This window comes from Oreochromis aureus, linkage group 6 (genome assembly GCF_013358895.1).
Source record: "Oreochromis aureus strain Israel breed Guangdong linkage group 6, ZZ_aureus, whole genome shotgun sequence".
NCBI lineage: Eukaryota > Metazoa > Chordata > Actinopteri > Cichliformes > Cichlidae > Oreochromis > Oreochromis aureus.
In genome coordinates, this window is record NC_052947.1 from 10,941,146 (window position 1) to 10,966,314 (window position 25,169).

The 25,169-nt window shown below is 39.2% G+C and overlaps 1 protein-coding gene across 1 annotated transcript in view; it reads right to left on the reverse strand.

Annotated features, from left to right (window-relative positions):
- Nucleotides 1-662: 662 nt before the first annotated feature.
- vasna (vasorin a) overlaps nt 663-25,169 on the reverse strand; it is a 31,039-nt gene continuing 6,532 nt past the window's right edge. Inside the window, exon 2 of the mRNA XM_031754108.2 lies at nt 663-5,287. Within this exon, the coding sequence (XP_031609968.1) occupies nt 3,176-5,266 (2,091 nt within the window). The 5' untranslated portion in view covers nt 5,267-5,287 and the 3' untranslated portion in view covers nt 663-3,175. The remainder of the gene's footprint in view (nt 5,288-25,169) is intronic.

The following is a 25,169-nucleotide window of genomic DNA, read 5'->3' on the forward strand; positions in this document are numbered from 1 at the left end:
GGCCAGTCAATGGCACTTCATCGTTTTTTTTGTCATTTTGTGCTTTTTGTAGCATGTTCAAGTGCTCGAGATTTGGCGAACAAAATAATCATTTACTTGTGTGGTACTACCGCAAATTAGCCTCTGTGGAGTCTGTGTAAGACACCCATATATAGTATAGCTGGGGTTTGCTAACAAAGCCTGCTAGTGTTAGCTGATAACACTTGAATGTCTGCTCGAATATCTATGAAGTAGCAGAGTCACTTAACATCTGACTCGAAACCTGTTTGTTAGTGTGTAAAATTTTCCACTGGCATCTGTTCTTCGCCATTAGGGGAAAAATACTTAAAATGACCTCCATCCACAAACCAACACAATGTCACCAAGTAATCATGTTGTGGTTTAGGTTAGCCTAAGTGTGTGCATGTGTATGCATGTGTGTAATGAGGTAATAAGGAGTTACAGGCTGCGTGTAATCAGCTCCTGTTGTTAATGGAAATCCTTTTCTCAGTTGTTTACCATATTTCTATGACGACACTCGCGTTCATTTAAAACTAACACACAGTCTCAAAATGAGCTCGAATTCTTCTAAACCACACTGGCAGGATACACTGCAGTGAAAGATCATATAAAAGTATCTTCAGGCTTCAGCCAACACCTCTTGATCAAACACAAAACCACAGTCGTGTTATCATCAGAGCATTTTAATACTGTTCGTTTTCTCAGCATTGCTTTTATGGCAAAAAAAAAAAAGGTACACAGAAATGCTATTGACAGACAGAAAGAAAAACATACAACAATGACAAAAATACAAGTTTCCCTAAATAAACAGGGAAAGTAGTGTAACAAGCATGTTGAAAATATTTCAAACATTTCCTTCTCCTACGACTGCCCAAAGCAACACAGCGAGTGTTTCAGTTGATATGTTGGGATAAGGGGAAAACACGAACATCTGTGGCTTTGTTTAGACTGGAGAATTGACAAAATAAAACAGTGAAAACAGAAAATGGTGGCTTGATTTTGGACAGTTCGGGAGTATTATATAAGGACAATATGGGGTTGGAAGCATAAAAAAGGGGACACAAAAACAGCCGTTAAAACACACACACATAAACATCTGAACAATCAAACTCATGTAAGTTACTGCTGTTAGATAACTAAGAATCAAGTAAGGCCTTTTTTTCTCAAAACCCTGACAAAAAGTGATTGCATGGTGCTTCATTTTTAGTTTGTAATTTGATGCAATGCCATATGTTGTGAGACAAAATAAAGGCTCTATTGTTCTCGAAATGCACATCAGCATGTAATATGACACTCAAAGATGTCGGTAAGGCTCTGGAGCAATGTTGCTCAGGCACTTCTTTGTAAACCTATTATACTCAGTGATAGAGTATGAATCCTTTTTTTTAAAGGAAGAAGATATAAAAAACTGCAAAAAAAAATATTTAACCCCTAGCCCCAGACAGGAGAAAAAAGGAAATAAAACAGATACATTTCATTGCTTTTAGCATTTACATTTCACAGTCTGGTTGGCAGTAAACAAGCAAAACTACACAAACCAATAATAGTCACTGACCAAAAACACACAATGATGATGGTTAAAGTCAAGGGGCAGACAAGTAAGAGGGTATGAGCAAACAAAAAGCTAAAGGGGCCACTGTCTAGACGATATCTCTGGAACGATAGAGTCAGCAGCCCCAAGAGAAAACTAGTGCCTAAAACTCTAAATCTTTGAACTTGCTTTCTTGGCACGTGTGTGCTGCTTTATAGCAGTGAGCTCTGAGGCTGAAGGCCTTTGAACAGTTTAGGGATCTTTGCTGTTCAAAAACAGTCTGAGCCTTGTTTAACTATGTCTTTATGGAGTGGAGGCAGACCTGGCAGAGACACTAAAGTATCTGACACTGAACTTTTACATTCAGTTTAAATTTTGGAAAAAACAAAAAGCAGTCTGTATTTTATGTAAAAATGGCTGAGTTTTAATTAAAGTAGTTTTATGAATCAGCTTTAGTAGACATTTAATTTCCTCGCTGCTTTTGGATCTCCTCTTTGGAGAACTTTAGCTTTTATTTACTTCTCCATTTACTTCTCCACTCAGGACAGTCAAAAATCCACCATTTATGCATGGGTTTATAGGCAGGGACAATTACTGTTTAAACTCATGTTAGCAATACTGCAAAAAAAACAAAAAAAACAAAAGACATGCTAAAAATACAAAATGACGTGACAAAAATGGAATACCGTAATATCAACTAAACACTAATAATCTGCCTCTGACGGCACAGAACGATGCAGGCAAAGTCCATTCCCATTTACCTTTCACAGCAAATATATTTCCCACAAAAACCTAATGCTGTGAGATGTGGCAGAATTATGGTTGATGGGTCAGAAGAATCCAAATCTGCACAAGACACTTGCATGTTTTTGTTTCAGATACTGTCCACAACATAATATAGTTGAGTTCACACAGCTCATATGGTCTTCAGCTTATTACTAATTTTCAAAATATTTGTATTAATTCCATTTCCTTTTGAGCATTAACCTTGTGACAGTCTATAAGTGGAATATTTGAAAGGAAAATCTGAATATTTTTTTCAGTGCATGATCTTTTTATAATCCTTATGGTGCGGTCAGAGTTGGTTGAAACTCCAGTTTGTATTGGGACGTGTGGTCCAGGTGTTTTCATATACACCAATGACATGTGATCCAGTTCTCAAACACTCAGGCACTTTCCCCATTCCATATCTTCTAAATCCAGCAACAGGATTACAACTCAGTCACATTGTTTCTGTTTTATAAACAAAGACATATTTAATAAGAACTGTCAGTTACAGTTGCGTCAATGCAAAAGGCACTTCCGTTTTCAGTTCGCTAAGACCTTTCTAGTAAATTGCACTTAATTTAATCAGTTAGGTTTCACCACCATCCAGTCCTGCTTGATGACTTTTAAACCACTTCCTATTCATTGTCCCACGGTGATTTTGCAAATAACCAATATGATGTCATCGTAATTTTACCATTCAGTGACTCTGAAATAAATCATCCACTTTGCTGTGCCACCTTTTGACCTTGAAAGGATAGTAAGTGCCACTTTTTGAATTTTGGATGTTTGGACTAAAAATTCGATTTCCATCACTAAGTGAGCCATATCAGGATTAGGAACTATGGATGGGCAGTCTTTACAAAATCTTCACAACAGTTAGAAATAAGATGGTTTTAATGACGTAACATTGTTATTTGAAGGGCAGTGCCCTTGCACTAAGAGTGCTACATAGTCCAATCCCCCGTTTTGTTGCATGTATGGAAGTGGCTGAGGAGTGAAACACTGATCGATCTCCGGCTGTTTGAGGGGTGTTGTACCGTTTCCTCCATTCTCCAGACAAGTTTTCCCCTCCAGTTCCATGGGATCAGGATGAGTGGGGCCCAGATCCAACTCCAATCCAGAATTGGCCTGCTTCCTCTTCCTCAGACAGATGATTGTCCCAGCCACCACGGCCAATCCCAGCACCAGTGCAAGAGCAGCTAAAGCAGGTATGAGAGTATATGTCATAGATGTCTGTGTCTCCACCCAGGGCTCTGAGGATGTCATTGGAATCCCTTCGGTACGAGCCTCTGTACATGACCCCATTTCAGCAGAGTTGTTGGCCCGAGAATTGATTTTCTCACCCAAAGGACTAGCACAGACTGAATAGGTACAGTTTGGTTTCAGACCACGTAAAGTGTATTCAGGATAGGTAGGTGGAACATTCAGTGTAATGGATCGGCGATCAGGCCCTGAGAGGTTACGGTAGGTCAACTTGATGCCACGAATATGCGGCTGTGTCTTGATAAACCGGTGCAAGTCAAGAAGGATTGATGTGGAGGTCACCTGACGTGAACTGATGGCATCAAGTTTATCAGGCATCTCGGTGGTAACTATAGAATCTTCAGTTGCTGGTGGTTGAGGAACATCATCCACATTTTCACAGTAGAGGCCAAATGTTCCTGACAGACACAAACAGCCGAGTTCTCCCACTGGGTCAAAATAACAAGTGCCACCATTAAGGCAGATGTTTGGTGGACAAAAGTGCTCGTATTGCCCACTGGTGGAGCTTGGGAAGACTGGAGGTTCTGTTTTTGGAGAGAGAGATTCTTCACTAGGTGGTGGTGGAGGAGGAATAGCATTGGTATGGGTTGTTCTCGGAGATGTGTATGGCAACTGCGGAACAGGAGTACTTCCAATGGGAGAGCCCATTTGCAATGTTGTGGTTGATGGACATCCAAAATCTTTGTGATCCAGTTCTGAAAGCATCTTCCCAGCATTAACTAGAGGAAAGTGGCATCTGGTCTCTTCATGTCTCTCAAGAATCACTTTCTTCTCTTTTAGCCAGACAGGGAACCAGGCTAATGGGCACAAACAGTCAAATGGATTCTTAGCTGCTGTCAGGGTTTTCAACTTGGGGAATGTGTGAAAAAAATGTGGTGGGAATCCCTGGAGATTTAGACTACTGAGATCCAGTTCTTGAAGCCCAGATAATTTATCAAAGTCCTCCACCCTCAGATCCCCCAATGGGTTGCCAGCCAAGCTCAGCTTGGTCAGCCCTTTTAGGAAATCATGTTTTAGGGCCCTGGGCACCTCAGCTAACTGGTTTGATGAAATGTCTAGCTCATGAAGATTCTTCAGGGAGGCTACGAGATCCTCATGTAAAGTAGTAAGCTTTAGAGAGGCCACCTTAAGTGTCTCCAGGTGGGGAGTCTGTAGGTCTGAAGGATTCAGAGTTGGAATATTGTTGTTGCTGAGGTCTAAAAGGAGAAGACTGGGGAACTGAAGTGATGGGAGCGAGGTTAACTGATTCCCTTGCAGTTTTAGTTCTAGCAACTTTTCTAAACCTTCAAAAGCTTCCAAATGAATGCTCTGTATGCGATTTGAATGAAGATACAGCCTCTCCAGTTGTACCAAGCCAGAAAAACTGCCTTTGGATATATGGGTAATCTGGTTAGTGGATAAGTCTAAGTTCTTCAGTTTTGACAACATCTCAAATACACCATCCGGAATCTCTGTAAGATCATTCTGGCTCAGATCTAAAAGCTCCAACTCCACTAGACCTTTGAAGTCTTCTTGAGCCAAAGTAATGATGGCATTTTGGAAGATGTAGAGATTTTGTGTGGTTGTTGGGACACGGGGCACAATGGGGGCAGGAAGATTAATGCAGAATATTGACCCCTGCATCGGGCAGTTACAGCTTGCTGGGCAGTCAGATGATAACACCAGCCCTGAAGACAGGACAAAGAGCAGGAAGTATTGTATCATGGCGATGAAAGGCTTGCAAATCTGAAAGACACAAGTGGGATAGAAAATGGTTAGTGTCAATCATTAGTTGCTTGCTAAGGTGCCCATATTTAAAAGATAACTTGAAACATAAACCCTGGTAATTTATAAATAGCTCTACCGGTGATATCATTTACTACTCTATGAAATAAATGAATGTTATTTAAGAATTCTGTCAACATAATACTCAAACTCAGGTTCTTTTAGTTTAATAACAAAAGCAACAGTTCCATAAAACATGTCCAAAGGAAGAAATTCAAGTATCAAAGAACACGGAAACATAGAAAAGTACAATGAGGTGGATACACACATACTTATGCTAAAAAACAAAACTTTATTTCCATAAACACAAATATGTCTACAAAATATAATGCCTAGAGCCTCATTATAGTGGCTTTGCTTTTTCATATCTGTAATGATCATCCTCCCCAGGGATAAAGGCCCATAGGTTAAGTGAGAGGTTAACACAGCCCACCCAGGGTGACCATTTCTGAGAAGATAAGAAGTCAGTTCAGCCACTTCTTAGTGTTTATGGCATCGTTTTTAGCCCGTGAAACCCAGTCTGCTGCAGTGAAGCACGACATGCACAGCCGCAAGTCTCCCATATACAAACATATCCGAGGCGAATATGGTCTGCTGACAGACACATTACACTATTGTTTTATAGTGACAAAAAAAAAACACAGGACAGTAGAAAACTGTGGAAAATTCAGGCAATGCATTGAAAATTTCCAACTAGTTTTCCAGTGGATGTGTGAATGTTTTTGCATTAGTCTTAAATCTCATCCCGCTTCCCTCGTAATCACCGACATTACAGCACAAGAATTTACAAAGTAGTGTACAAACACTGGTCTACAAAGAGATAATTGTGATCTTACGCATGCATCAAGTTTCTATACTTTGCCCACTTTTATTGTTTATAGTCACATGTCTTATAGGAAGAATACAAATGAGTCCCATGTATGCAGCTCACCCAAAAAGAAAGAAAACACACAAAAAAACTGATTTATACACACTTAAATAAATAACTGCTGTGTAGTCAGTAAAGTAGTTTTAATAATGTCTCTGGATTGAGCACAGAAACAGTAACAAACTGTTCTGCTGTGGAATAATGAATAATGTAAAATTGTTTTAACTTACAAATATGTTGTTGTTTTTTTATAATCACATGTTTAAATGTTCTTATTATGGTACACCGTTTATCAATGTGCATTTCAGTCTCCATCCTTAACATTACATCAGCTCTTTGTCTTTCATCTTCCTCTCTCTCCCCTCCACTCCCTTGGCCTGGTTTCTATTTGTTAAACTCTCGTACTATTGCCCTTTCCAGGACTCCTGAGGCGGAAGTCAAGGAGAAACCTAAGATGAGGGCCATACCTCTATTCCCTCCCTGCCCTGTCTCCTCCATTCATTCCCTTCACCTCATAACATGAGCAAAGTAGGAATTTGCAATACTCTGGGAAATTATTTATGTAGTGACAGGAATGGAAAAAAGTGGTGCTGACAAGTGTTTTGAACACAACACAAGATTTTTTTTGTTTTTTTTTGTTTAGATGAACCAATAAGGACGATGCTCTGACCTGCTGCTCTCGTGATTCTCTGTTAACCTAAAGACACACTTTTATTTAACTGATCTTCCAGGACCAGTTAGAATGTTTTTAATGCTGTTTTATACAGATCACAGCACACTGTCTGGGAATTAGAATCTCAGATTTTTGCTTTAGTTACCAAACCAGTACCAGTGGGAAAAAAACAACAAAAAAAAACCCAAACAAAAGCTACAGACACAAACCACAATGCACACCCTAATACATACAATGAAAAGATCTAAAATCTGACAGCGTGCTCCACTGAACTATTCCTGCTATGACGGGCTTTTGTTCAGGAGGATGTCTTTATTTAAAGGCACTGCACTCCAGAGTCTGAAGCTTTCTTCGTGTGAAGTCAGTTGTTGTTTACAGAACATTATAGCTGCCTTTCAGTTCTTTAAGGTGCTACCTCTGACACACTTGCTAAGTGAATAGTGTAATGAAAGGAGAGGAATGACTGGAATATGAATGGTTGGAGTATTACACTCTTTAAGCTAGCCTTTATAGGCTTTTACAGAATATGTTTGCAAATCCAAGTGTGTAGGTAATCTCGAGGCCTTGCTCTTGCCAACTAACCACTGTCAGGACATGCATGTTTACAGCCTCTGTGAATGTTCTAGAGTAGAATAGAATAGCTCTTTAGTGTCACTGTTACAAGAACAATGAAAGGCAGTTTGGCATCGCTCCGTGTGAAATACACAATAGCGTAAGTAAGTATTTACATAATAACACAGACAGATTTACATTTACACAAGAAATATGATGTTGGAACTGAGCCTAACAAGCTGCTTTAAGTTACTCACGCCCTTATTCAGAGATCCCCACAGTAATGGAATGAACCATGTCACATGTGATATTTACCTTAGATGGTGTACAGAACTGTCCACGTGCTGATTCCAACATGTAATCCAAAGGCATACATGACTTATCAGCAGTAACAGTAACATGCGTACATGTATAATTAAATGTGACTTTTAGTTCCCCATATAAGCATTTCATGAGCTGTTTTTATTCTTCATGTTTCACAAAAAGAAAAAGTACAATATAAAATAAACTGCCTCTTTGTCCCTGTTTACTAAATAACTTTCAAAATATCTTTTAATACAGTTGTCACAAGCTGTAGCTACAGTACTGTAGCTGTGTATTTGATATCAAAATGAGTTGGTGTAAATAATTTTCAGTCATCTATCAAAACCTCGTCTCATTATGTCTTTTGACCATTTGACCAGAAATATTTTTCCAAGACTTATAAAACTTACCTGACGTCAGACAGCAGCAATGTAAATTATTAAAACTTGTGTATGCTTTACTTTCTACATCTTTGTTTAATCTTGACCATCGTTAATTTCAGTCAAGTAAAAGGAAAATAAGTTGGTAAGGCTTTTAGATAAGTGTTAAACACCACTGTGGCAGGCCAAATGAAATGCCTTAAACATAATATTTTCAAAGAGCTTACAGGAAAGCACATTTATTCTTAACTTTCTGCTTCACAAACACCTCATCTATTTTGAAATTTCAAAGGAATGACAGGATAAGTAGGAGGGGAAATAAGGAAAGCTTAAAGCTCAATCTCAACATAAGCACTTTAAGTTCCTCTGTTTCTTCTGCTGTCTGATATTAACCGGGTGCCAACATCATAAAGCCAAGAATCTGCCAAGCACAGCACTCCAAAAAAATGGACATATACAGTCCACGCAAGTAATCGTGCATTACGCTGCAGTCACAGAACTTGTTGCAAAACCAGTTCTCTTTATTCTTTCGTACATGTATAATTAAATGCGCCTGTTTTCTGTTGTCACAGTAGGACTTAATGGCACACAGCATATCCTTAGCCATGGAGGCTGTGTGTTGAAAGGGGAACGTGCTCATCAGAAGATGAAAATTAAACAGTTCGGCACACACCCGACCTGCAGAGCAGCAACGCGCAGGGCTCTGAATGTATTCACACAGGCACGCACACATTCCTGCACATGTTCACGCCAGGAGACACACACAAACACAGAGTCTACAACACAGCTGGATTCTGTTACCCACAATACACTGCAGCCATCTCTCACTGTGAGACAGAATGAGAGGCCCACATAAACTTTAGTCCTCCCCTGTGATAAGAGGTGGGCAGCGAGAATAAATGGAGATGGGGAATTGCAGAGAACGAGTGTGAGAGGTAAGATGTTTAAATAGCTGGTTAGCTGACGCCTGCCACCGTTCATCCACAATTTGCTGTAAACAAAGACTCACTCCTCTAAACTTAAAGTGCATGGCAAAACCCAAACATGATTGTGTTGTGTATTCTCTCAAAGCAAGGTGCAAGGAGTCTTGGTCCTGTAGAAGCACAACTATGGTGACTTGACGACAGAGAAAGAAAGTTCCACGGCATTATTATAAGTTGAACCTTATTTTGAAAATCTGGAGAACAGTCACATGGCTTAAAAAAGTTAGATGAGGGATGAAATGTCTTTTCCAAATTTTGATCTTTTTTATTCGTAACAACAACCTCAAGAAACCTGAGCAGGCTTGTACAAAATATTCTGCTCTGCTTTTGGTTTGTTGCTATGACTTCTGCTCCATCAAACTTTAATGGACTGATGTCACTATTTTCCCAAATGTCAGCAATGAAATTAATGAAAAATAAACCTCAAACTAGTAGTTGCTATGAATTATAATTTACCTCAAAAAGAACATATGCTCTCTCTCTCTCTTGCACTCTTTCTCCCCCTTGCTATGGCTGGCTGTACTGTATTGTACCACTGTTAGTTGTCAAGAATAGGATCATAGGAAGCACAACAATGGAAACAACACTCTTTGCAGAAAGCTTGTTATCTGACGCATGACCTTAGGGGGTTTGCACTGCCATTTCTCCCTCTGAAAACTACCATTCGGTCACTGGATTGTAGAGGTAGATGCTGGTCTTATCAATGATTATCATGATGACCCTTGAGATGATAGTCATATCAGAAAATTTACAAATAGCAACTGCACTAGAAGTATTCTAGAGATGCACGAGGAAACAACCATGAAGAGGAGATGATCCAAATTTCAAACACCTTTGGTATTTGATCTTATTATTTGTGGAGTTGTGAAACTTTATAATGGCAAATTTTATATATATTGAAGGGTAAAGATTGCTTGTGTTGAAAGCTAATATGCAAATTACGGAAATTCGCATTGTTCTTACTGCTACCAAAGGCTGTGCTGCGTTTCCCTCTTGGCTAGAATATCCAGATCAATGACCAATGCAAAAGGGCAAAATACATTTAAACCATTGTTGTTTAATTACTGAATAATTATTGTCTTTACTCTTTATTCCTATCCAGTTTAAGTACTTACATGTCAAAGAAAGCAGGACAGCTAGTTGGTGAAGGCTACGTAAAACGCTGGTATTAATTACACTTCATACCAGCATTATGAGGATTGGTAAACAGAAACTGCTAAAACCAGAACCAACTACAATGGCTGTGTAAAAGTGCAAACAATTGAGCAGTCATTTGGATAAATTGTTTAGAAGACAAAAGTTTGTGGTGGCAAATTATTCACATTTGTTTTTTTTACTGACACTAAATTGGATGATGGAGAGACTGGCAGATGTGAAAGAAAAAGCATCAGTGGTGAGGGTACAAAGAAGTAAAGCGGCGATCATAAATTCGTGTTAAAAAGTTGTTCTGCAGGGAGATTACTTCATTTTCTTTTAGAAAAGAAAGGAGTCTTGATTTAGTGGTACCAACTCTTCCAAACAGGAATATCGCGTTACCTCATGCTTGAAAAGCTTACCAGTAAAATCAGTTTAACAAGGTCTTTCTTTCTAAAACTCTTACCCCACAACTGTTTTGTAAGAAGATAAATTATAGCCAGTGCACTGTATATGTACTGTACTGGGGTTGCACAGGAACGTAAAAGCACATGGACAAACATGTGTAAGGATATTATAAATAAAACAGATTAAGGCTTAACACACACAAAGTAAATAGAAATGTTATTCTGATGGGCGTGCTGCATGAAAGGTCAGTTGTGTAAAGGATTTTGTGGTTGAGCAAGTCTCTTTATTTTCCATGACCTCAAAAGTTATGATGACTTCTAGGATTAGTTTGTTAATCTGAGCCTGACATGACGTCTTTTCTTTCTTGCCTTAGGAACATATAACGGAAAGTTGCATCAATCTTATCTGGATAGAGGGTCGGCAAGCCTGAGGATTTATGTTGCATCAACTATTCTCATAACCCAAGTATCTGTAGTAAAAAAATTAACAGAAGATTAGATTAATATATACCATTGGGTGAGATTAAATGAATATATAATCAGGGCTTTATGGTCTGAGATTACCAATGCAATGACTATAAATACAAATCATCCAAAAACTATAAATGACAATCCAAAAATTACAAAACACAAAGGAAATGTTTAGATATTGTATTGTTTTCCCATAGATTTGATTTTTACTCATGGGAGTAGTACTTTACTACTAGTTTTCATCTACAAATATAATTTATTAAAAAGTCTTCTGTGTGAAAAAATAACAGAGAAAGATAATCAGCTCTCTCCAATGAGCCTCTCATTCTCCATTTGGGGTAATCTTCTACTGTAGCTAGCATTTTTTGCTTTGCACAGTGCAGCAATCTGTTGAAGGTTCTGATTAGAGTTGTCCTCCAGTTCACAGCAAAGCTCCAGAGCTGAACAATGACTACCATCATCAGCTGCAGTCTAATGAGGTCTATCTGACAGCAGGACGAGAGACTCAGTGAAGAAGCAGCAAAATGATATAATGACCGTATATCCATGCAATCCATGAGATTGACTGGGCTGACTGGTTAGCAGCCACTAAAACTTTATAATAAGAACAAATGGATTGTTAACTACAAACCTACTGCTGCTGGTCTTTTGATTAAAAAAAGATAAAGTACCAGAACTACAGGATATGTATTCAGTCTCGTGCAGTCCTTTAAGTCCTTTAATGTGAAATAATACATTTACTGATCTAAACTATAAAAGGAACATTCCCACAAAGTTAGTCATCGCCTGTGAGGTTTTTGGCATCACACGTGCTGACAGTCTATATTAGGATGAAGAAGAATCGCATGTACAACGAGCCACATGAAAGACACAATAAATAAATCACATTAAAAGCTTAAGTACAAATACAATTTATATTTCTTTGTCATTCTCTTCAACTGCATTTACTTCTTGACTTGTTCTTCTGTGTGCTCTCAATAGAACCATTGTTTTTGGCAAAGTATATACAGCTCCACACTTAGACATGTATCTGTGACTTATGTTCACCTCCGTCTCTCATTAACCATACCTGCTTTTGTACTGTTAATAGAAGCAGTTACGTACTAGCTAAATTGTATGAGCGGACAACCTTTTTGACACTGGTAAGGGTAGCTTCAGATATATTATGAGGTTTGAAATATCAGATAAATGGCAATTAGAGCTGAAAAGCCAGAGTAGGGATCCAGTATCTGCCCTCTAGTAACTTACAATGGGTGAGGTGCGGTATCCTGTAAACAAAAATCTATCAGTGAAAGTATTATGACTTTAAGTCTGCCAGCACATAATGACAGTTAACCTGGTTATTGCCTTGTAGATATGAGATTTGTGCAGAGGATGTGTAATTAACAGTAGAAGCCATTATAGAAGCACTGAACAAAGTAACCTCAGTCAGCTTTGTGGATGGTTTTGGCCTCTGGTGGTTTCACCAACGCCTTGGTGTGGTGTTTTAAGGTATGGGAGTGTTCCAGTTATGCTCCTGCTATGCTGAAAATGCAGAGCAGTGTGCTGTGGCTGCCTGTTAGACCTTGAGTCCCATCTGTGGGTTTAAGGAACATTTCCGTAAGGAAATCCAGTCCCCTTCCCAGTAGAATACTAGAAGGTAAGCTTACCTTGAGGTATTCATGGGCAAAAGCCAACAGAAGAATATCCGAACAGATTTAGATTTCCTCCTGAAGTAATTCCAGATAGAGCTGTACTGACAAGTACTTGACAGTAAAACAGTGTTAGTGTTGTTGTAGTTTTGTATTTGATTGGACTTTGTTTTTAAATAGGAGCAGATACTTTGGCTAATCTTACAGGGACTGAATGATTCTTAAGAATTGGTTGGCTTTATTACTCTTCATTGACATCTACTTTTTAAAATCAGAATCTTAGCCATTACCAGGACTTACTAGGACACAATTTCTAACAGGCACATCTGTTATGCCCCAGATGTACCTTTCAACAATGATAACTGCGGAACTGCATTTTGGTCTCTCTGTGCCAGAGTTTCTGGCAAACCTTAAAGAGTCATTTTTTTCATCAAGTTATAAGCTAAGCCCATGTTTACCAAGTGAAGTTAAAAGCAATTATGTTGTTTTTGTGTCTGATCCACCAGCGTGATTCACTTCCCAGCTCCTCCAGACTGCATGTTGAAGTAAAGCAAGATACTGAACCCCAAGTTGTCAGAGTACAATTTGTGTGAATGTGTGTGTAACTGTGTGAATGAGGCTTGTAGTAAAAAGTACCTTGATTGCTCAGTTGGAGTAGAAAAGCGCTATATAAGAAAATCTAGGGTAGAAAACACATTTATTGTGCCTTGTTGCTACTAACTCATTTAACAGCTGTACACCACACTAACAGAACACAACAGAACACAAACTGAACTTTCATTCGTTTTTGCTAACTAGAAGAATATGTCTGTGTGTCTTAATGTGCTTTTGTTTCATCTTAACAAAATTAAGCAGAGAGATATTGTGTATGCAAACATACAGAGGAGGAATTAGCCAGCCTTGTTGTGTTTACTTGTGGTACACCAGCCACATGCCTGCATTCAGGGTGAATGTTGGTGACACTGGTTTTTCCACAGAGTTGAAGCCTCAACATCAGCAATGAGGCACCACAAGCACAGTTGGGTATTCTGATGTAACAATTGGAGCAGCAAACAAGTCACAAAGTCGAAGGTTGCGTGCATGTCTTCACGCTCAAGTGCCTCCAAATCTGTTTTGTCAATCAACAGTTGTAAATAAGCCTGTCACCTGGAGTCAGCTTCACACAGGTGTGCCAGCAGGCAAATGGCAACAGGCACAACCCATACAAGCATGCCTATTCTTTCACCCACCTCCTCTTCTTACTACTTGTACAAATTTTTCTAAACCCTCCCAGTGAGGTATGTAATCCTCCAGATGCTCCTTTTGTGGGTATTTTCCTTACAGTAAGAGTAAGTGCATAAAAACAAGTCTGATATCTATAAATGAAGCCTAAAATAAGTAACACTCAAGTAACTTGTTATTGTCTTTTTGCAATGTTTGTAAAGTCAAACTTTTTTCACCCCGAAGCAGCGAGCCTCCTCATTCACCTTCCTCGGATCTATCAGTTCTCGGCCTGCAGTCACTTGTCGCTCACTTTAAAGCGCTGTTCGCTGTAAACAGAATCTCTGCAGCAAAGACAGTGACAGAAGTCACAATAGCAATGAAGACTTTTGAACAAAAGCCAAGGTTCTCTGAGATTTTTACTGTCATTTTTCTCAATTAAGTAAGCCCGCCCCATCTTCATTTCTATTGCATCCTACAATCACTGCTTTATATCACAAATTACGTCTTTAATGTTAAACACACGTAGGGCTGCACGATTTTGCATAAAATGAGAATCACGATTTTTTTGCTTAGAATTGAGATCACGATTCTCTCACGATTTTCTTTTCCAATATAAATGTTTATTGCACTTATTAACTGCACATCAACTTCGTAACAGTAACAGTTGAGACTGAACATAAAAACAATAAATGTCTCACTTGTCTACTCTGACGTGATGTCGTAGTGTTAGCTTGCGGTGCTGCTACTATGGCAAAACACAGCTTGCAAGTGGTATCTTTTTGACTCTCATCGTCTTCTTTGAAACCAAAAAAACTTCCACACGGAGGAATGAGAACCTTTTCTTGGAATTAATGTTACAGTGGGGTTGTCATTCTCACCACCATCAGCGAGCTTTTCCTCTGTGCTCATTGTGTTTTCAGGCAGTTTCTCTCAGTGCTCTCCATTGTTTTTTCCCTGCCAGCTGGCTTCTGTATCACGTGGTATAAGGCTCCGCCCTTGTCATTTGTTGAGCAGGAAGAGTGAGCATTTGTTTTCATGCAGATTATGTCCCGGATCAAAATGCGGTACAATCGTCATCTTTTTTTTCTTTTTTTTTAATCGTTGTCATTTGGAAATGAGATCGCACATAAGTATGAATTGAGATCGCGATTTTCTAACGATTAATTGTGCAGTCCTAAACACACGTGTGATGTAACTGTTCCTTCTTCATCTTTCTCCCTTACCTCCACCCCAATTACTGACTGATGTTTGCCTGTTTGCCAACAGGGCTCCCTCATGTTTGTTCAGCCCTCTGGCAGGGTCCCTGTTAGGCATGACTGTGAGAGAAAAGTCGGGTGGTAGAAGCCTGTTCTCCGGTTTGTGCAAGGTTAGACAGATGCTTTAGACAGATAGCATCTTCACAGCTTATCTGCACTTTAAGAGACATCAAGCTCAGGTTTGGTTCTGACTAATCTAATTTGTTTGGTTCATCACCGCAAACATACACAGAGACAGAATGTTAAGAAAGCAGAAACTCGAACTGAAGCTTATCTTAATTGGCCGTTTACTGGTCCACATGAACCATCTGTAACCATGTGTACAGAGTATCCCATTCATATGCACTCAACTAACTTTGAGTTACCAGAACCCAACAATAAAGTTATCTTGGATAATTATTGATTTTAGGGGTTATAATCAGTTTTGTGTTGCATTGTATTGAACTAGTGACCTGTCCAGGGTGTACAGCTGCCTTTTAGCCTATTTCAGCTGGGGTACGCACAAGTCCATAACTTTAAATCTTTCCCCCCATGAAAACTACATTTAACCTCACCTGTACCCTGATGAATTTTGACAACTCAATAAACATCAGTAAATGACAACTTGGTGTTTGTTCTTTCTAAGGCTAGGCCTAGTAAGCCATTCGCTCTTTTGTCCTGGAATCAGGCCTAAAATAAGACAAAAACTGCTCAATTCAGAAAAAAAGAAACAACAGTTACCCCTGGTATGCTTAGAAAGAGTTTAGTTAGATAAGCAGTTATAAAATTAATTCATCCAACAATTTCCTCAACCACTTATCTAATTTATATTATTTATATTATTTTTCTTTATATTTTGGTGTTCAAAATCTTACATAGAACCAAATTTGTTCTGCGAATGTGCCGGAACTTATTTTCACCACAAGCTTCGGATGCTAGAGCACCGTTTGCGCGACTGTCATGGGAGTTCTCGTTTGACCAAAGTGTACTCTGTAATTTGTGCGGAAATTTCACTGGTGGTGAAAAATCAGAAGCAATCGGTGCTGTTGTTTACAGTCACACATCTAAAGATCAAATTTGTGCAGCACCAGTGAGACTTTGCAACATAAATGCAGAAAATGCAACACACACACACACATATAAAATATAAAACAGACCAAAAGCTTCCACCAACTGTCCCCTGCAGCTCGGTCATCTTATTAAGGCAGTGTTCGGCCAAGGAGTGTGGATGGATTTACTGCTGAGAAATTATAGGAAGTGCCAGTAGTATAATTGGATTTTAACTGAAAAATGAGTTCACCTTCTGAAAAACCCATTAATATCAGGCACAAACGGTTCATGTTTGTATGTAGACGTGCATCACTAAAGAACGATTTTGGCATCGATGTGGGATGAGTGTTTACTTTGTCACTTATCTATTTATTTTACCTCCTGACAGATCCTTTAAAATAAACACACACACACAAGCCCATTCTTGTCCCTGCTGGAAGGGGAATCAATTAGTGCAAACTGAACTGCGTGTGTGTGTGTTTGTTTGGCTCAGTTAAAGCCACTGACCTTGACTGGTTCATGACCCAGAAACAAAGGCTGCATTTTACACAGGAACAGATTTTTAACTCTTTGCAGTGCTGTTCAGAGCTAAACCCGGCCGTCTGTTCTATCAGCTTTACAAGACCAGACCTGTTCCCTGCCAGCATTTCCACAGTGTGAATGCAGCTACAGACACATAAAATGTGTCCTGGGAGGGCGACTTTGCTGAGAAGCCTTTGTGTCGGTGAGAGACGGAAAATATATGTGTATCACACATACACACAAACAAACACACTCTCTAAATGGTGTGGTTCCTGCACACTATTTAGAGTGGCAGGAACCAGATTTTCTATCTGTTTGTGCTTGCCTCACTATCAGCGCTCACAGATAATTAAACTCATCATCACCTGCCTCGAATAACCGGAAACTGCCTTCCAGTCAGTCTGCAGTAAAGTGACTATAACTTACTGTGGTATACCGCAGAGTGTAAGATTGTGAGTCAAACCACTTAAGTCGCCCAACGAATGATGTAGTGTCACAAGGTCAAAGGTCATGTTAACAGTCTGACTTACTTCTTAGGTTTGTTTTCATTCAAGAAGGAATGTGATGGATGTTAAACAGCAAACTATACAGAAAGAGGAATAGGTTACATCAGAAATTTGCCTCCGTGTGCAACCAATTCATTGCTGTTATCACTGCTAGCGTGCTTTTTTTTGATGGCCCCACATTGCAAAACTATGACTTCAGTATTATAGCTAACCAAAAATATGTTAACTTAAGTGATGAGTAAAGCTGTATCGTCTCTTTAACCGATCGACTGCTTGAAGTAGAGGAGGATGTAAGTGTTTAAATCGAGATTACCTTAATTAACAGCATATATAGTGCGCTCTACTTGCAGGTCTATCTGAGGACCCTAAGTTGGTGTTGTTTCTTCATCATCATAATAATGTTTGTCCAGGATCAATATTGCAACAGACCAATCACGTTGTGATGTCATATCTTTGGAATGTGGAGGAAAAAGGAAAAGAAATGCTTTTGTTTACATATAACACCCTTCTAGAACAAATGGTAGTCATTCCAAGTGTTTTCTTTATTCCTTTATGCTTTAGAATAAATAATAGTGCTTTCAGCGTTAGCACGGTTAGCTCGTTAACGCTTTAGCGCCGTGCAGCCCCACGCACGGGGTGATCCGCATTAACTCGCTAACGGAGATTTGCCGCGTTAATGCGGTTATGGCATTAACGTCATTTTAACAAGATTAATGCTGACACTTCTAATAAATATATAATCAAGTTAGGGTTGCTCATATCCAAATTTAGCTTATACATGTTGGTTTGCTAGTAATAGTTTTTAATAGCATTAGCTAACATCTTGGGTAATGCTAACTGAATGCTCAGACAATGTGATTGGTCAGTGGCAATACTGATACCGGAATAATGCCAACAAAAGGCTCAGATTGTGCCTATATGCTTTCCTTTTACGCCTAAATTAATTATAAATGGGAAATTCAAGCTAGTATTCGTAGGTTATTACATTTTTTAAAACAACTTATTTGATGAGTTAGCGATATGCAAATATTTGCAAAGTTTAACCTCAAATTTGGCCCATTCGTTTTTAACAAGGTGTTACTTAGATTGGTGACAATCAATAAAAGTTCAGTAAACACAAACATAAAGTTTGCAGGTGCCAACAGGTTTTGGCACTTCCACAGAACTCGAAGTAAAGGGTGTTTTCAAAGGTTGTTTGTTCCTCCCGCTGTCAAAAATCATTAATCAGTCCTGACAGGCTTTTGATGTCGAACTTTTCTCCCTGATAAAGTAATACTCATGATTGTCTGTCCAGTGAAAATAGGTCAGATGAGAGCAGACTGACCTAACCATCGACCAGTTGATCCTGAAACTATGTCACTCGATGTCAAACAGAGTCCAAGAAAATTGATTTCCAAACAATAAGAGAGTCAATAAAGAATTTAGCTTGGCAGAACGACTTCCAATATCCATGCCACTGAGCAGCTGTAGCTGTGAAGCAGTCAGACAAAACGACATAGTTTTAGCACTTTTATCAGCGTATCAACAGGTAATTGCTACAGCCACTGGTGTGTGGAAAAGGAAGCTTGTTAGACATTACAAAAATTGTGACTGGCTGATTATCATCACCTCTTTTGGCTGTACTGTACTGTTAACAGCAGTAGCGGTTTGTTTTTCTAACAAACTGTTTTTAAGGAGTGTGCTACAGAATCAAATCAAACTGGTTTAATTTAACTTTGGTGCAGAACGACAGCATGTTGATTTAACAGCAGTTACACAAAAAGATCCATGAAAGCAAAAAAGTGGAAAATGCTACAGTCTTTAGTTCAAGGTAAAAATATGAATGCAGAGAGTCACATGTCACACTGCTGTGCAATAGCAAAGAACAGTGTAGCTGCTGGAGAATGGTGAACAAGACATGAAAACTTTTATTACCTTTAAATTCCACATATGCTGCCCTACCTGCGACAAATCCAGTGCTTCTTTTTTGTTTTAAATAACAGACATGGCATTCTGTATGTCTGCAGTAAAATGCACGGCGTGCTGGAATCAGACTCCCGGGAAGACAAATGTGAAGGAGCAGTGCTGACACGCTTCACTGCAGGCCAGGCGTTGACACACGACTCAGAAAAGCCTCGAGGCTCGGAGGGATGTTTGGAAAAGGAACGGGGAGAAAAAATGGTGTCATGTTTATGTAGATGGATGGAGTGTGAATGCACAATCGCAACACATACACACAGACTCCCACTGAAGCCACAAGTGGCCTCCTTTGATTTTGCACTGATGGCATAAATAAGGCTGGCTTTTTATGTATGCCAGCTCCATTTAATAGCTAGACTTGATATATATTGTAGATACCTATAACAGTTAATTTGCATAGTGTTAACCTTTGCAAAGCAGCTGATGGTATCCGCTTCACATCTCTGTTTCACAGAAGCTGAAAGAGGCCAGTGACAGCAATCAAGCCTACTCTAATGCTCAGGTTATTTAAAATAACACTATTTTAGTTAGGAAAGCATCAGTTTGTAGAAAGTACGACAACAAAACAAGACAAAAGTTCCAAAAATACAACATGTAAAGCTGTTCTTCAAGCTTCCATTTATAAAAAAAATTGTTTGTTTCAACTAGAGGAACAAGGCTGAGTCAATGTGCACTTTTTACTTTAATGTGCTCTGGTCACTGCTTATTCAGCTGTCCTGTGTTGCTATCTCCAGCTGACAGACTACACTCAGTTTAAAGTCCTTGGGATCCTGTATGAACTCTTAGATTTCTTTCTACAAGTCATTTTACATGCAAGGCATGCAAAGAGAATCTGTAGTAAGTTTCTTTGCTTTGTCTCTGATCTTCTTACTGGTTAGAGGGGGTAAAGGCTCAGTTTGAAAAACATGAAATCACTCCATGCTACAATCAGTTTAATCTCAGTTTAACAACTTCTGAATTAGAACTGGCAGCTCTTTATAGTGTTGCAAACATAGTGACGTTCCCTCTAGATCTGGCAACTTCTGAGGCCTCTTTAAAGATCCCCGCATTTAAAAAAAAAGAAGAAAGAAATGTTTGGCCAAAGTCGACTGTTTTAATGAGAACAATTTATGTTACAACATCAAGAATGTGCAAATTATTTTGAAAAATCTAGCAACATTTAGCAACCCTTATAGCGGTCTTTAGTTTCTTAGTGTTGAAACCACAACTAAACTCACTGAAACAGAACAATGGAGAAACAAATAACACCTAAAGATCTTTTGCTCTTTGTTATTCCTTTTTTTTTTATATTTTCCTTGGAAAATGGGTGCAGGGATTTAGTCTTTGGCCTTAAAAAAGTTTTTTGTAGAGTTGTAAAAAACACAGTTTGTACAATTCCAGTAAGCTTGGAAGTTTTTCAGGAATTGTTCTTCAGGCGACAGTCTTTTCAGTGGTGGCTCTTAATCTTTGGAACAACTTATATCTGTCAAACTGTGTTATGTTCACAATTTGACAAATAAATGGGGACAAACTGTGTGTCTGTGCAACAGGCTACAAGTAACAAGGTGCCTAAAAATATAATTTATGACAAAATACTAGCTTATCCCTTGAGACAGGCGCCTTTTTTAAGTTTGAATGATTCATAGGTCAGTGTTGAGTGGCTTAACAAACAAAAAAAACATTCCTCTGAAAATATTGGTGTACAAGGACTGGACTGAAAATGAGTGAAAAGAAAAGCCTTCAGAAAGCCTGGAGAACTATTGCTCAAGGCCACGATTAAAAAGAAATTACGTCTGGCTCCTTGGATGCAAAATATAAAGAAATAAAGGGGTGGACCAAGACTTTTGCAGAGTACCATATATGAAGACTAAAGAACAACAGCTAACGTTAATGGTGCGTGAGGTTATCTATCACCTTCATTTACTGGCAAACTCTGGGTTTAGCAGGACACATCCCATCCTGCACCCCACTTTTTCTATCCCTTTGAATAATGGCAGCCATCAAATTTAACTAAGCAGGGGGTTTAGTGAACGCCAGAAGTCTGTGAACTGAACAGCAACCCAATCAAGACTCAGCACAGATATATTAAGACCAAACTGCTGTGATTGAGCCTGTGAAATTGCTTCATCAATCCTTGCAACCTCAGTCTGTCTAATATATCCCATCTGTTCTGGGGAAGGGAGTCTGGTGTGTCTTGGCCTCATCCGTGGTATGGAGTAAGGTTTCTGCAGTTGCCTGACCTGCTGACTGCTTGTTTTGGACTTTGCATTGGTCTGTCTATGTTTATGGAGTGTCTTATCCAGCAGTCACAGCTAATGTAGAGCACATTTGACGGACACTAGTAAATCAACACTGGCTCCTATCTACAAACTTAAAAGTCTGCCACGTATCTGAGAGCAAATTTTAGTTAGTGCACCCTAAAGATTAATAAAACGTGTCGTTGTTTGCTGTCTCAAAATCAAGCACAGCATTAGTTGCAGCGGTCCCAACAGATCAGCTCACCTTTACTCATGGCTCAGCTGATACCTTAATGCAAATCCATTTGGATGCAAAGACGTAAGGCACGGCTAATCCTGCCTACAGTTGTGGCACATCTGCAGGCTGCTTTGCAACCCATCTCCAATTCCACAGAATAACTGATGGAACTTGAGAGTATCTGAACCACAAAACAGCTGCTAATTTGCTGCTAACAATTCACTAACAGACCCCAAAGCAGCAAAAAGTGTGGATAAAATTAATTTCAGGGGATAAAATTATCAAAAGTGTCCCATCTTAAGCTTACACTCTAAACTTCAAAGTTGAATTTTCACATCTTCTACCATCCGTCTTTGGCATTGGTATGAATACACTTGTATACACAGGCTACATTTCCACTATGAACCCCTCTGCTTGCCATTGTTGTTTAAGCTGCTAAAAGCTAACTCTTGATCCACCTCTGCGCTCTTTGAAGTGGAATTCATCTGTGAACAAGATGTCCAAATTAAAAATACCACAAGCTCGCCCACAGCCACATTCTGCTATGCAGGGTTTAGCGAGACGGCGATGTGTGTAAAGTGCCAAGTCAGATGCATGTTAGACGACAATAACTCAGACACACAGCTGCTGTCAGACACCGGGGGAGTTTAAATAAAATGTAATTGCCACTTTTTACCCAAAATGTTGTTGTACCCAGGTAAAATTTGTTTGTCTTGAGAATAAAAAAAGCTGAGTCATTCTTGACCAGATTTTCTTTTACCCTGGCTTGTGGGAATTATAAGGAAATAATCCTCCTCATGATCTTATCCATGTTACAGATAAAAAGAACAGCTTGAAAGTGGTGACGTGAACAGACGTTCCTCATGAACAATAATTACTTGCCGTAATTCTTCTCAGCTTTCTGCTCAATTTAAAATCCGAATTCCTGTTTTACAGCAAACACAGTGATGAGTCGATAAAACACGCTTTGGCCTTTGATTTTTTTTGTCACTGCAGTGTGAGACATATACATTTATATATGTAAATACTTTTTCCCTTTTCTTCGTTCAAAACCCCATGATGCATTGAGCATTGTAAAGCAGTGAAGCAGGAAAAATCTGAAAGATATATTATCATCTTGTGAAAAGCTTACTTATCTTTTTCTTTATATAATCATTTCTAGGTTTTATATTCCAGACTTAACTGCAGCCAGTTTCACCTTTCAAAACACCGCACACCTTGGAACATCGTGACCCTAACCTGCTCTCATACTAATAAGCAAGGAAGTAACAGTTGCACAAGCCTCTTCAAACTCTTTTGTCTTGCTTTGGTGTTCCAAGTATCACCAGAGGCTCCTGGCGAAACGGAAACCAGTCGAGTCAGTTTCTTCCCATTTGGATCACCTATATTGCAATTTTGACTCAGACTCAACACTTTTTTTTCTTTTTCTTTTTTTTTGCCTGTGCTTCTTCTGCTTGGTCAGTTTTCTTGTCCCGGTCTTCTGGTTGACTGAGTCCCCCTTTGACTCCTGACCCCTTAATCCCCTGCCAGCTGCAGCGAGGCCCCCCAAGGAAGACCTGTGACTGTGCGTGCCTGTGTGTTTCTATCAGTATGTATGTGAGAGAGGCAACAAAAGTTCTATGCAAGATATGGATGAGCACTAGCATACAGTACACTTCTGTACTGATTAGCATTGTCTAAAAGCTTTTTTTCTTTACACATCATCATTGCGGATTGACATGTGCATGACATTTATCCTCTTACACGAAAGAATTTCTGTTAAATGATAATGGTAGTCTTGCCAGTTACAACATAACTGGCAAGACTCAACATTCATACAAACAGCCCATAAGGTTGCTGCTAATACACCCGAGGCTGTTATTGAACAGCGAAGCAGTGATTTATGTTATTCACAGTCTGACTGTTGAATTTCTTGGATAACGAGTGTAGCATCACACCTGCAGTCATGGATGTGATTCAGCCGACTTTACAGTAACTTTTGTTGATATCTTTTTACTGTTGCACAACTCTTACCCCCAAAGGGATCAGTTATGCCTCTCCATTCATTAGTCACTGTTACACTCTGTCTATCTATTGGAGGCCATCCCAGCTGACATATGACTAGAGGCAGGGTACAACCTGAACCATCCAGCCCACCCCAGTCCATCAGCAACCATTTTTACTCACATTCACACCAACGTCCACTTAACCAAAGACTGTTTTTCTTCCATTTGTGGGAGTAAGCTGGAGTACCCATAGAGAACATGCAAACCACCATGCCACTGTGACATCCCAGTTTAGTTTCACCTAACATTTTAAAGAGAGGAATCCTGAAACTAACAACCATTAATTAGTTGGTTTGTGTTTTTTTGTTGGTAATCCCTTAACTTACACCAAATCCTGATCAACCGCCTAGAGATTTTCCTTTCAGTACTCTCATGTACCAATTGACTGTTCTGTTGCTATCACAGGGCAACTCTAATGTCTTATTTAGAGTTAAGATATCAGTCTCCAAGTTAGTAATTTAAAAATACAAAATTTAAAACCAGATTCCTACCCAACAATAATGGCCTGAGCCCAGCTCTAGAAATTAGGTACTAAACTTGCTAGCAATGGGTCCCAAGAATACTCTTGACTTCATTCTGCCATAGCAAGCTTTCAGTAACTCTTCATTGAGTTAAATGTGCAATCCTGACAACACAACACCAAAGAAGACTGCAGGATGCTACCAAGATAATGCATGCTTTGAGAGCCATTGGTGCACTCCAGAAGTCGAAATGTCTAAGGTCCTAGATAGAATTTTCAACTGGAACGTCCCCTCGGGTCAGACTTCCAGCCTTCCACCAACACCCGCACTACCAATGCTTGAATGCATGTTTACATTTGTAAAACTGTAAAACTTGCAATCTTTAAAGTCACTGTTGTGTATTTGTGATTAGCTAAATAAGTGATATCAGGGCATTGACCAGGAACTGCCTTTCAATGTGCTGCAGCTGTGCTTTTAAGCCAAACTAATAAGCATTACATTGCATTGGTAGTGATGCATGGATGCCTGTACCTTGCTAAGGGGCTAAACAGGTCCTGTTTTTTCTTGCTTTTCCAAGTTGACTGTTAAAATGCACTCAACACAGGAGTGACGTCACTCCCAGCACCGATATCTGACTTCTAAGGCGAACATTAAGCAGCGTAATATTGTGACAGACCAGCATTAACATTTTAGGAAACATGAAACAGAAGATGTACCTCACATCCTCACATTATTTCTCACTAGTTCATTCCACTTGTTCTGTGCATACTTGTTATGCATAACTCACCTATTTTCTACGATTATTATTTACTCTGTTTTGTTGTTATTTTTTAGTCCAATCAATTTTCTACAAGTGTGAGCACCTCTACACCTCTAAAAGCAAAAGTTTCTGTAGTTTGTAGAACTCCGTTGTTTTATAAGACAATGTAGAGCAGGAAAGGCAACAGCAAGTCGAGGTATCGCTGCTAAAGGTGCTTCTACAAGCTACTTAATCATCTGTAGTCAG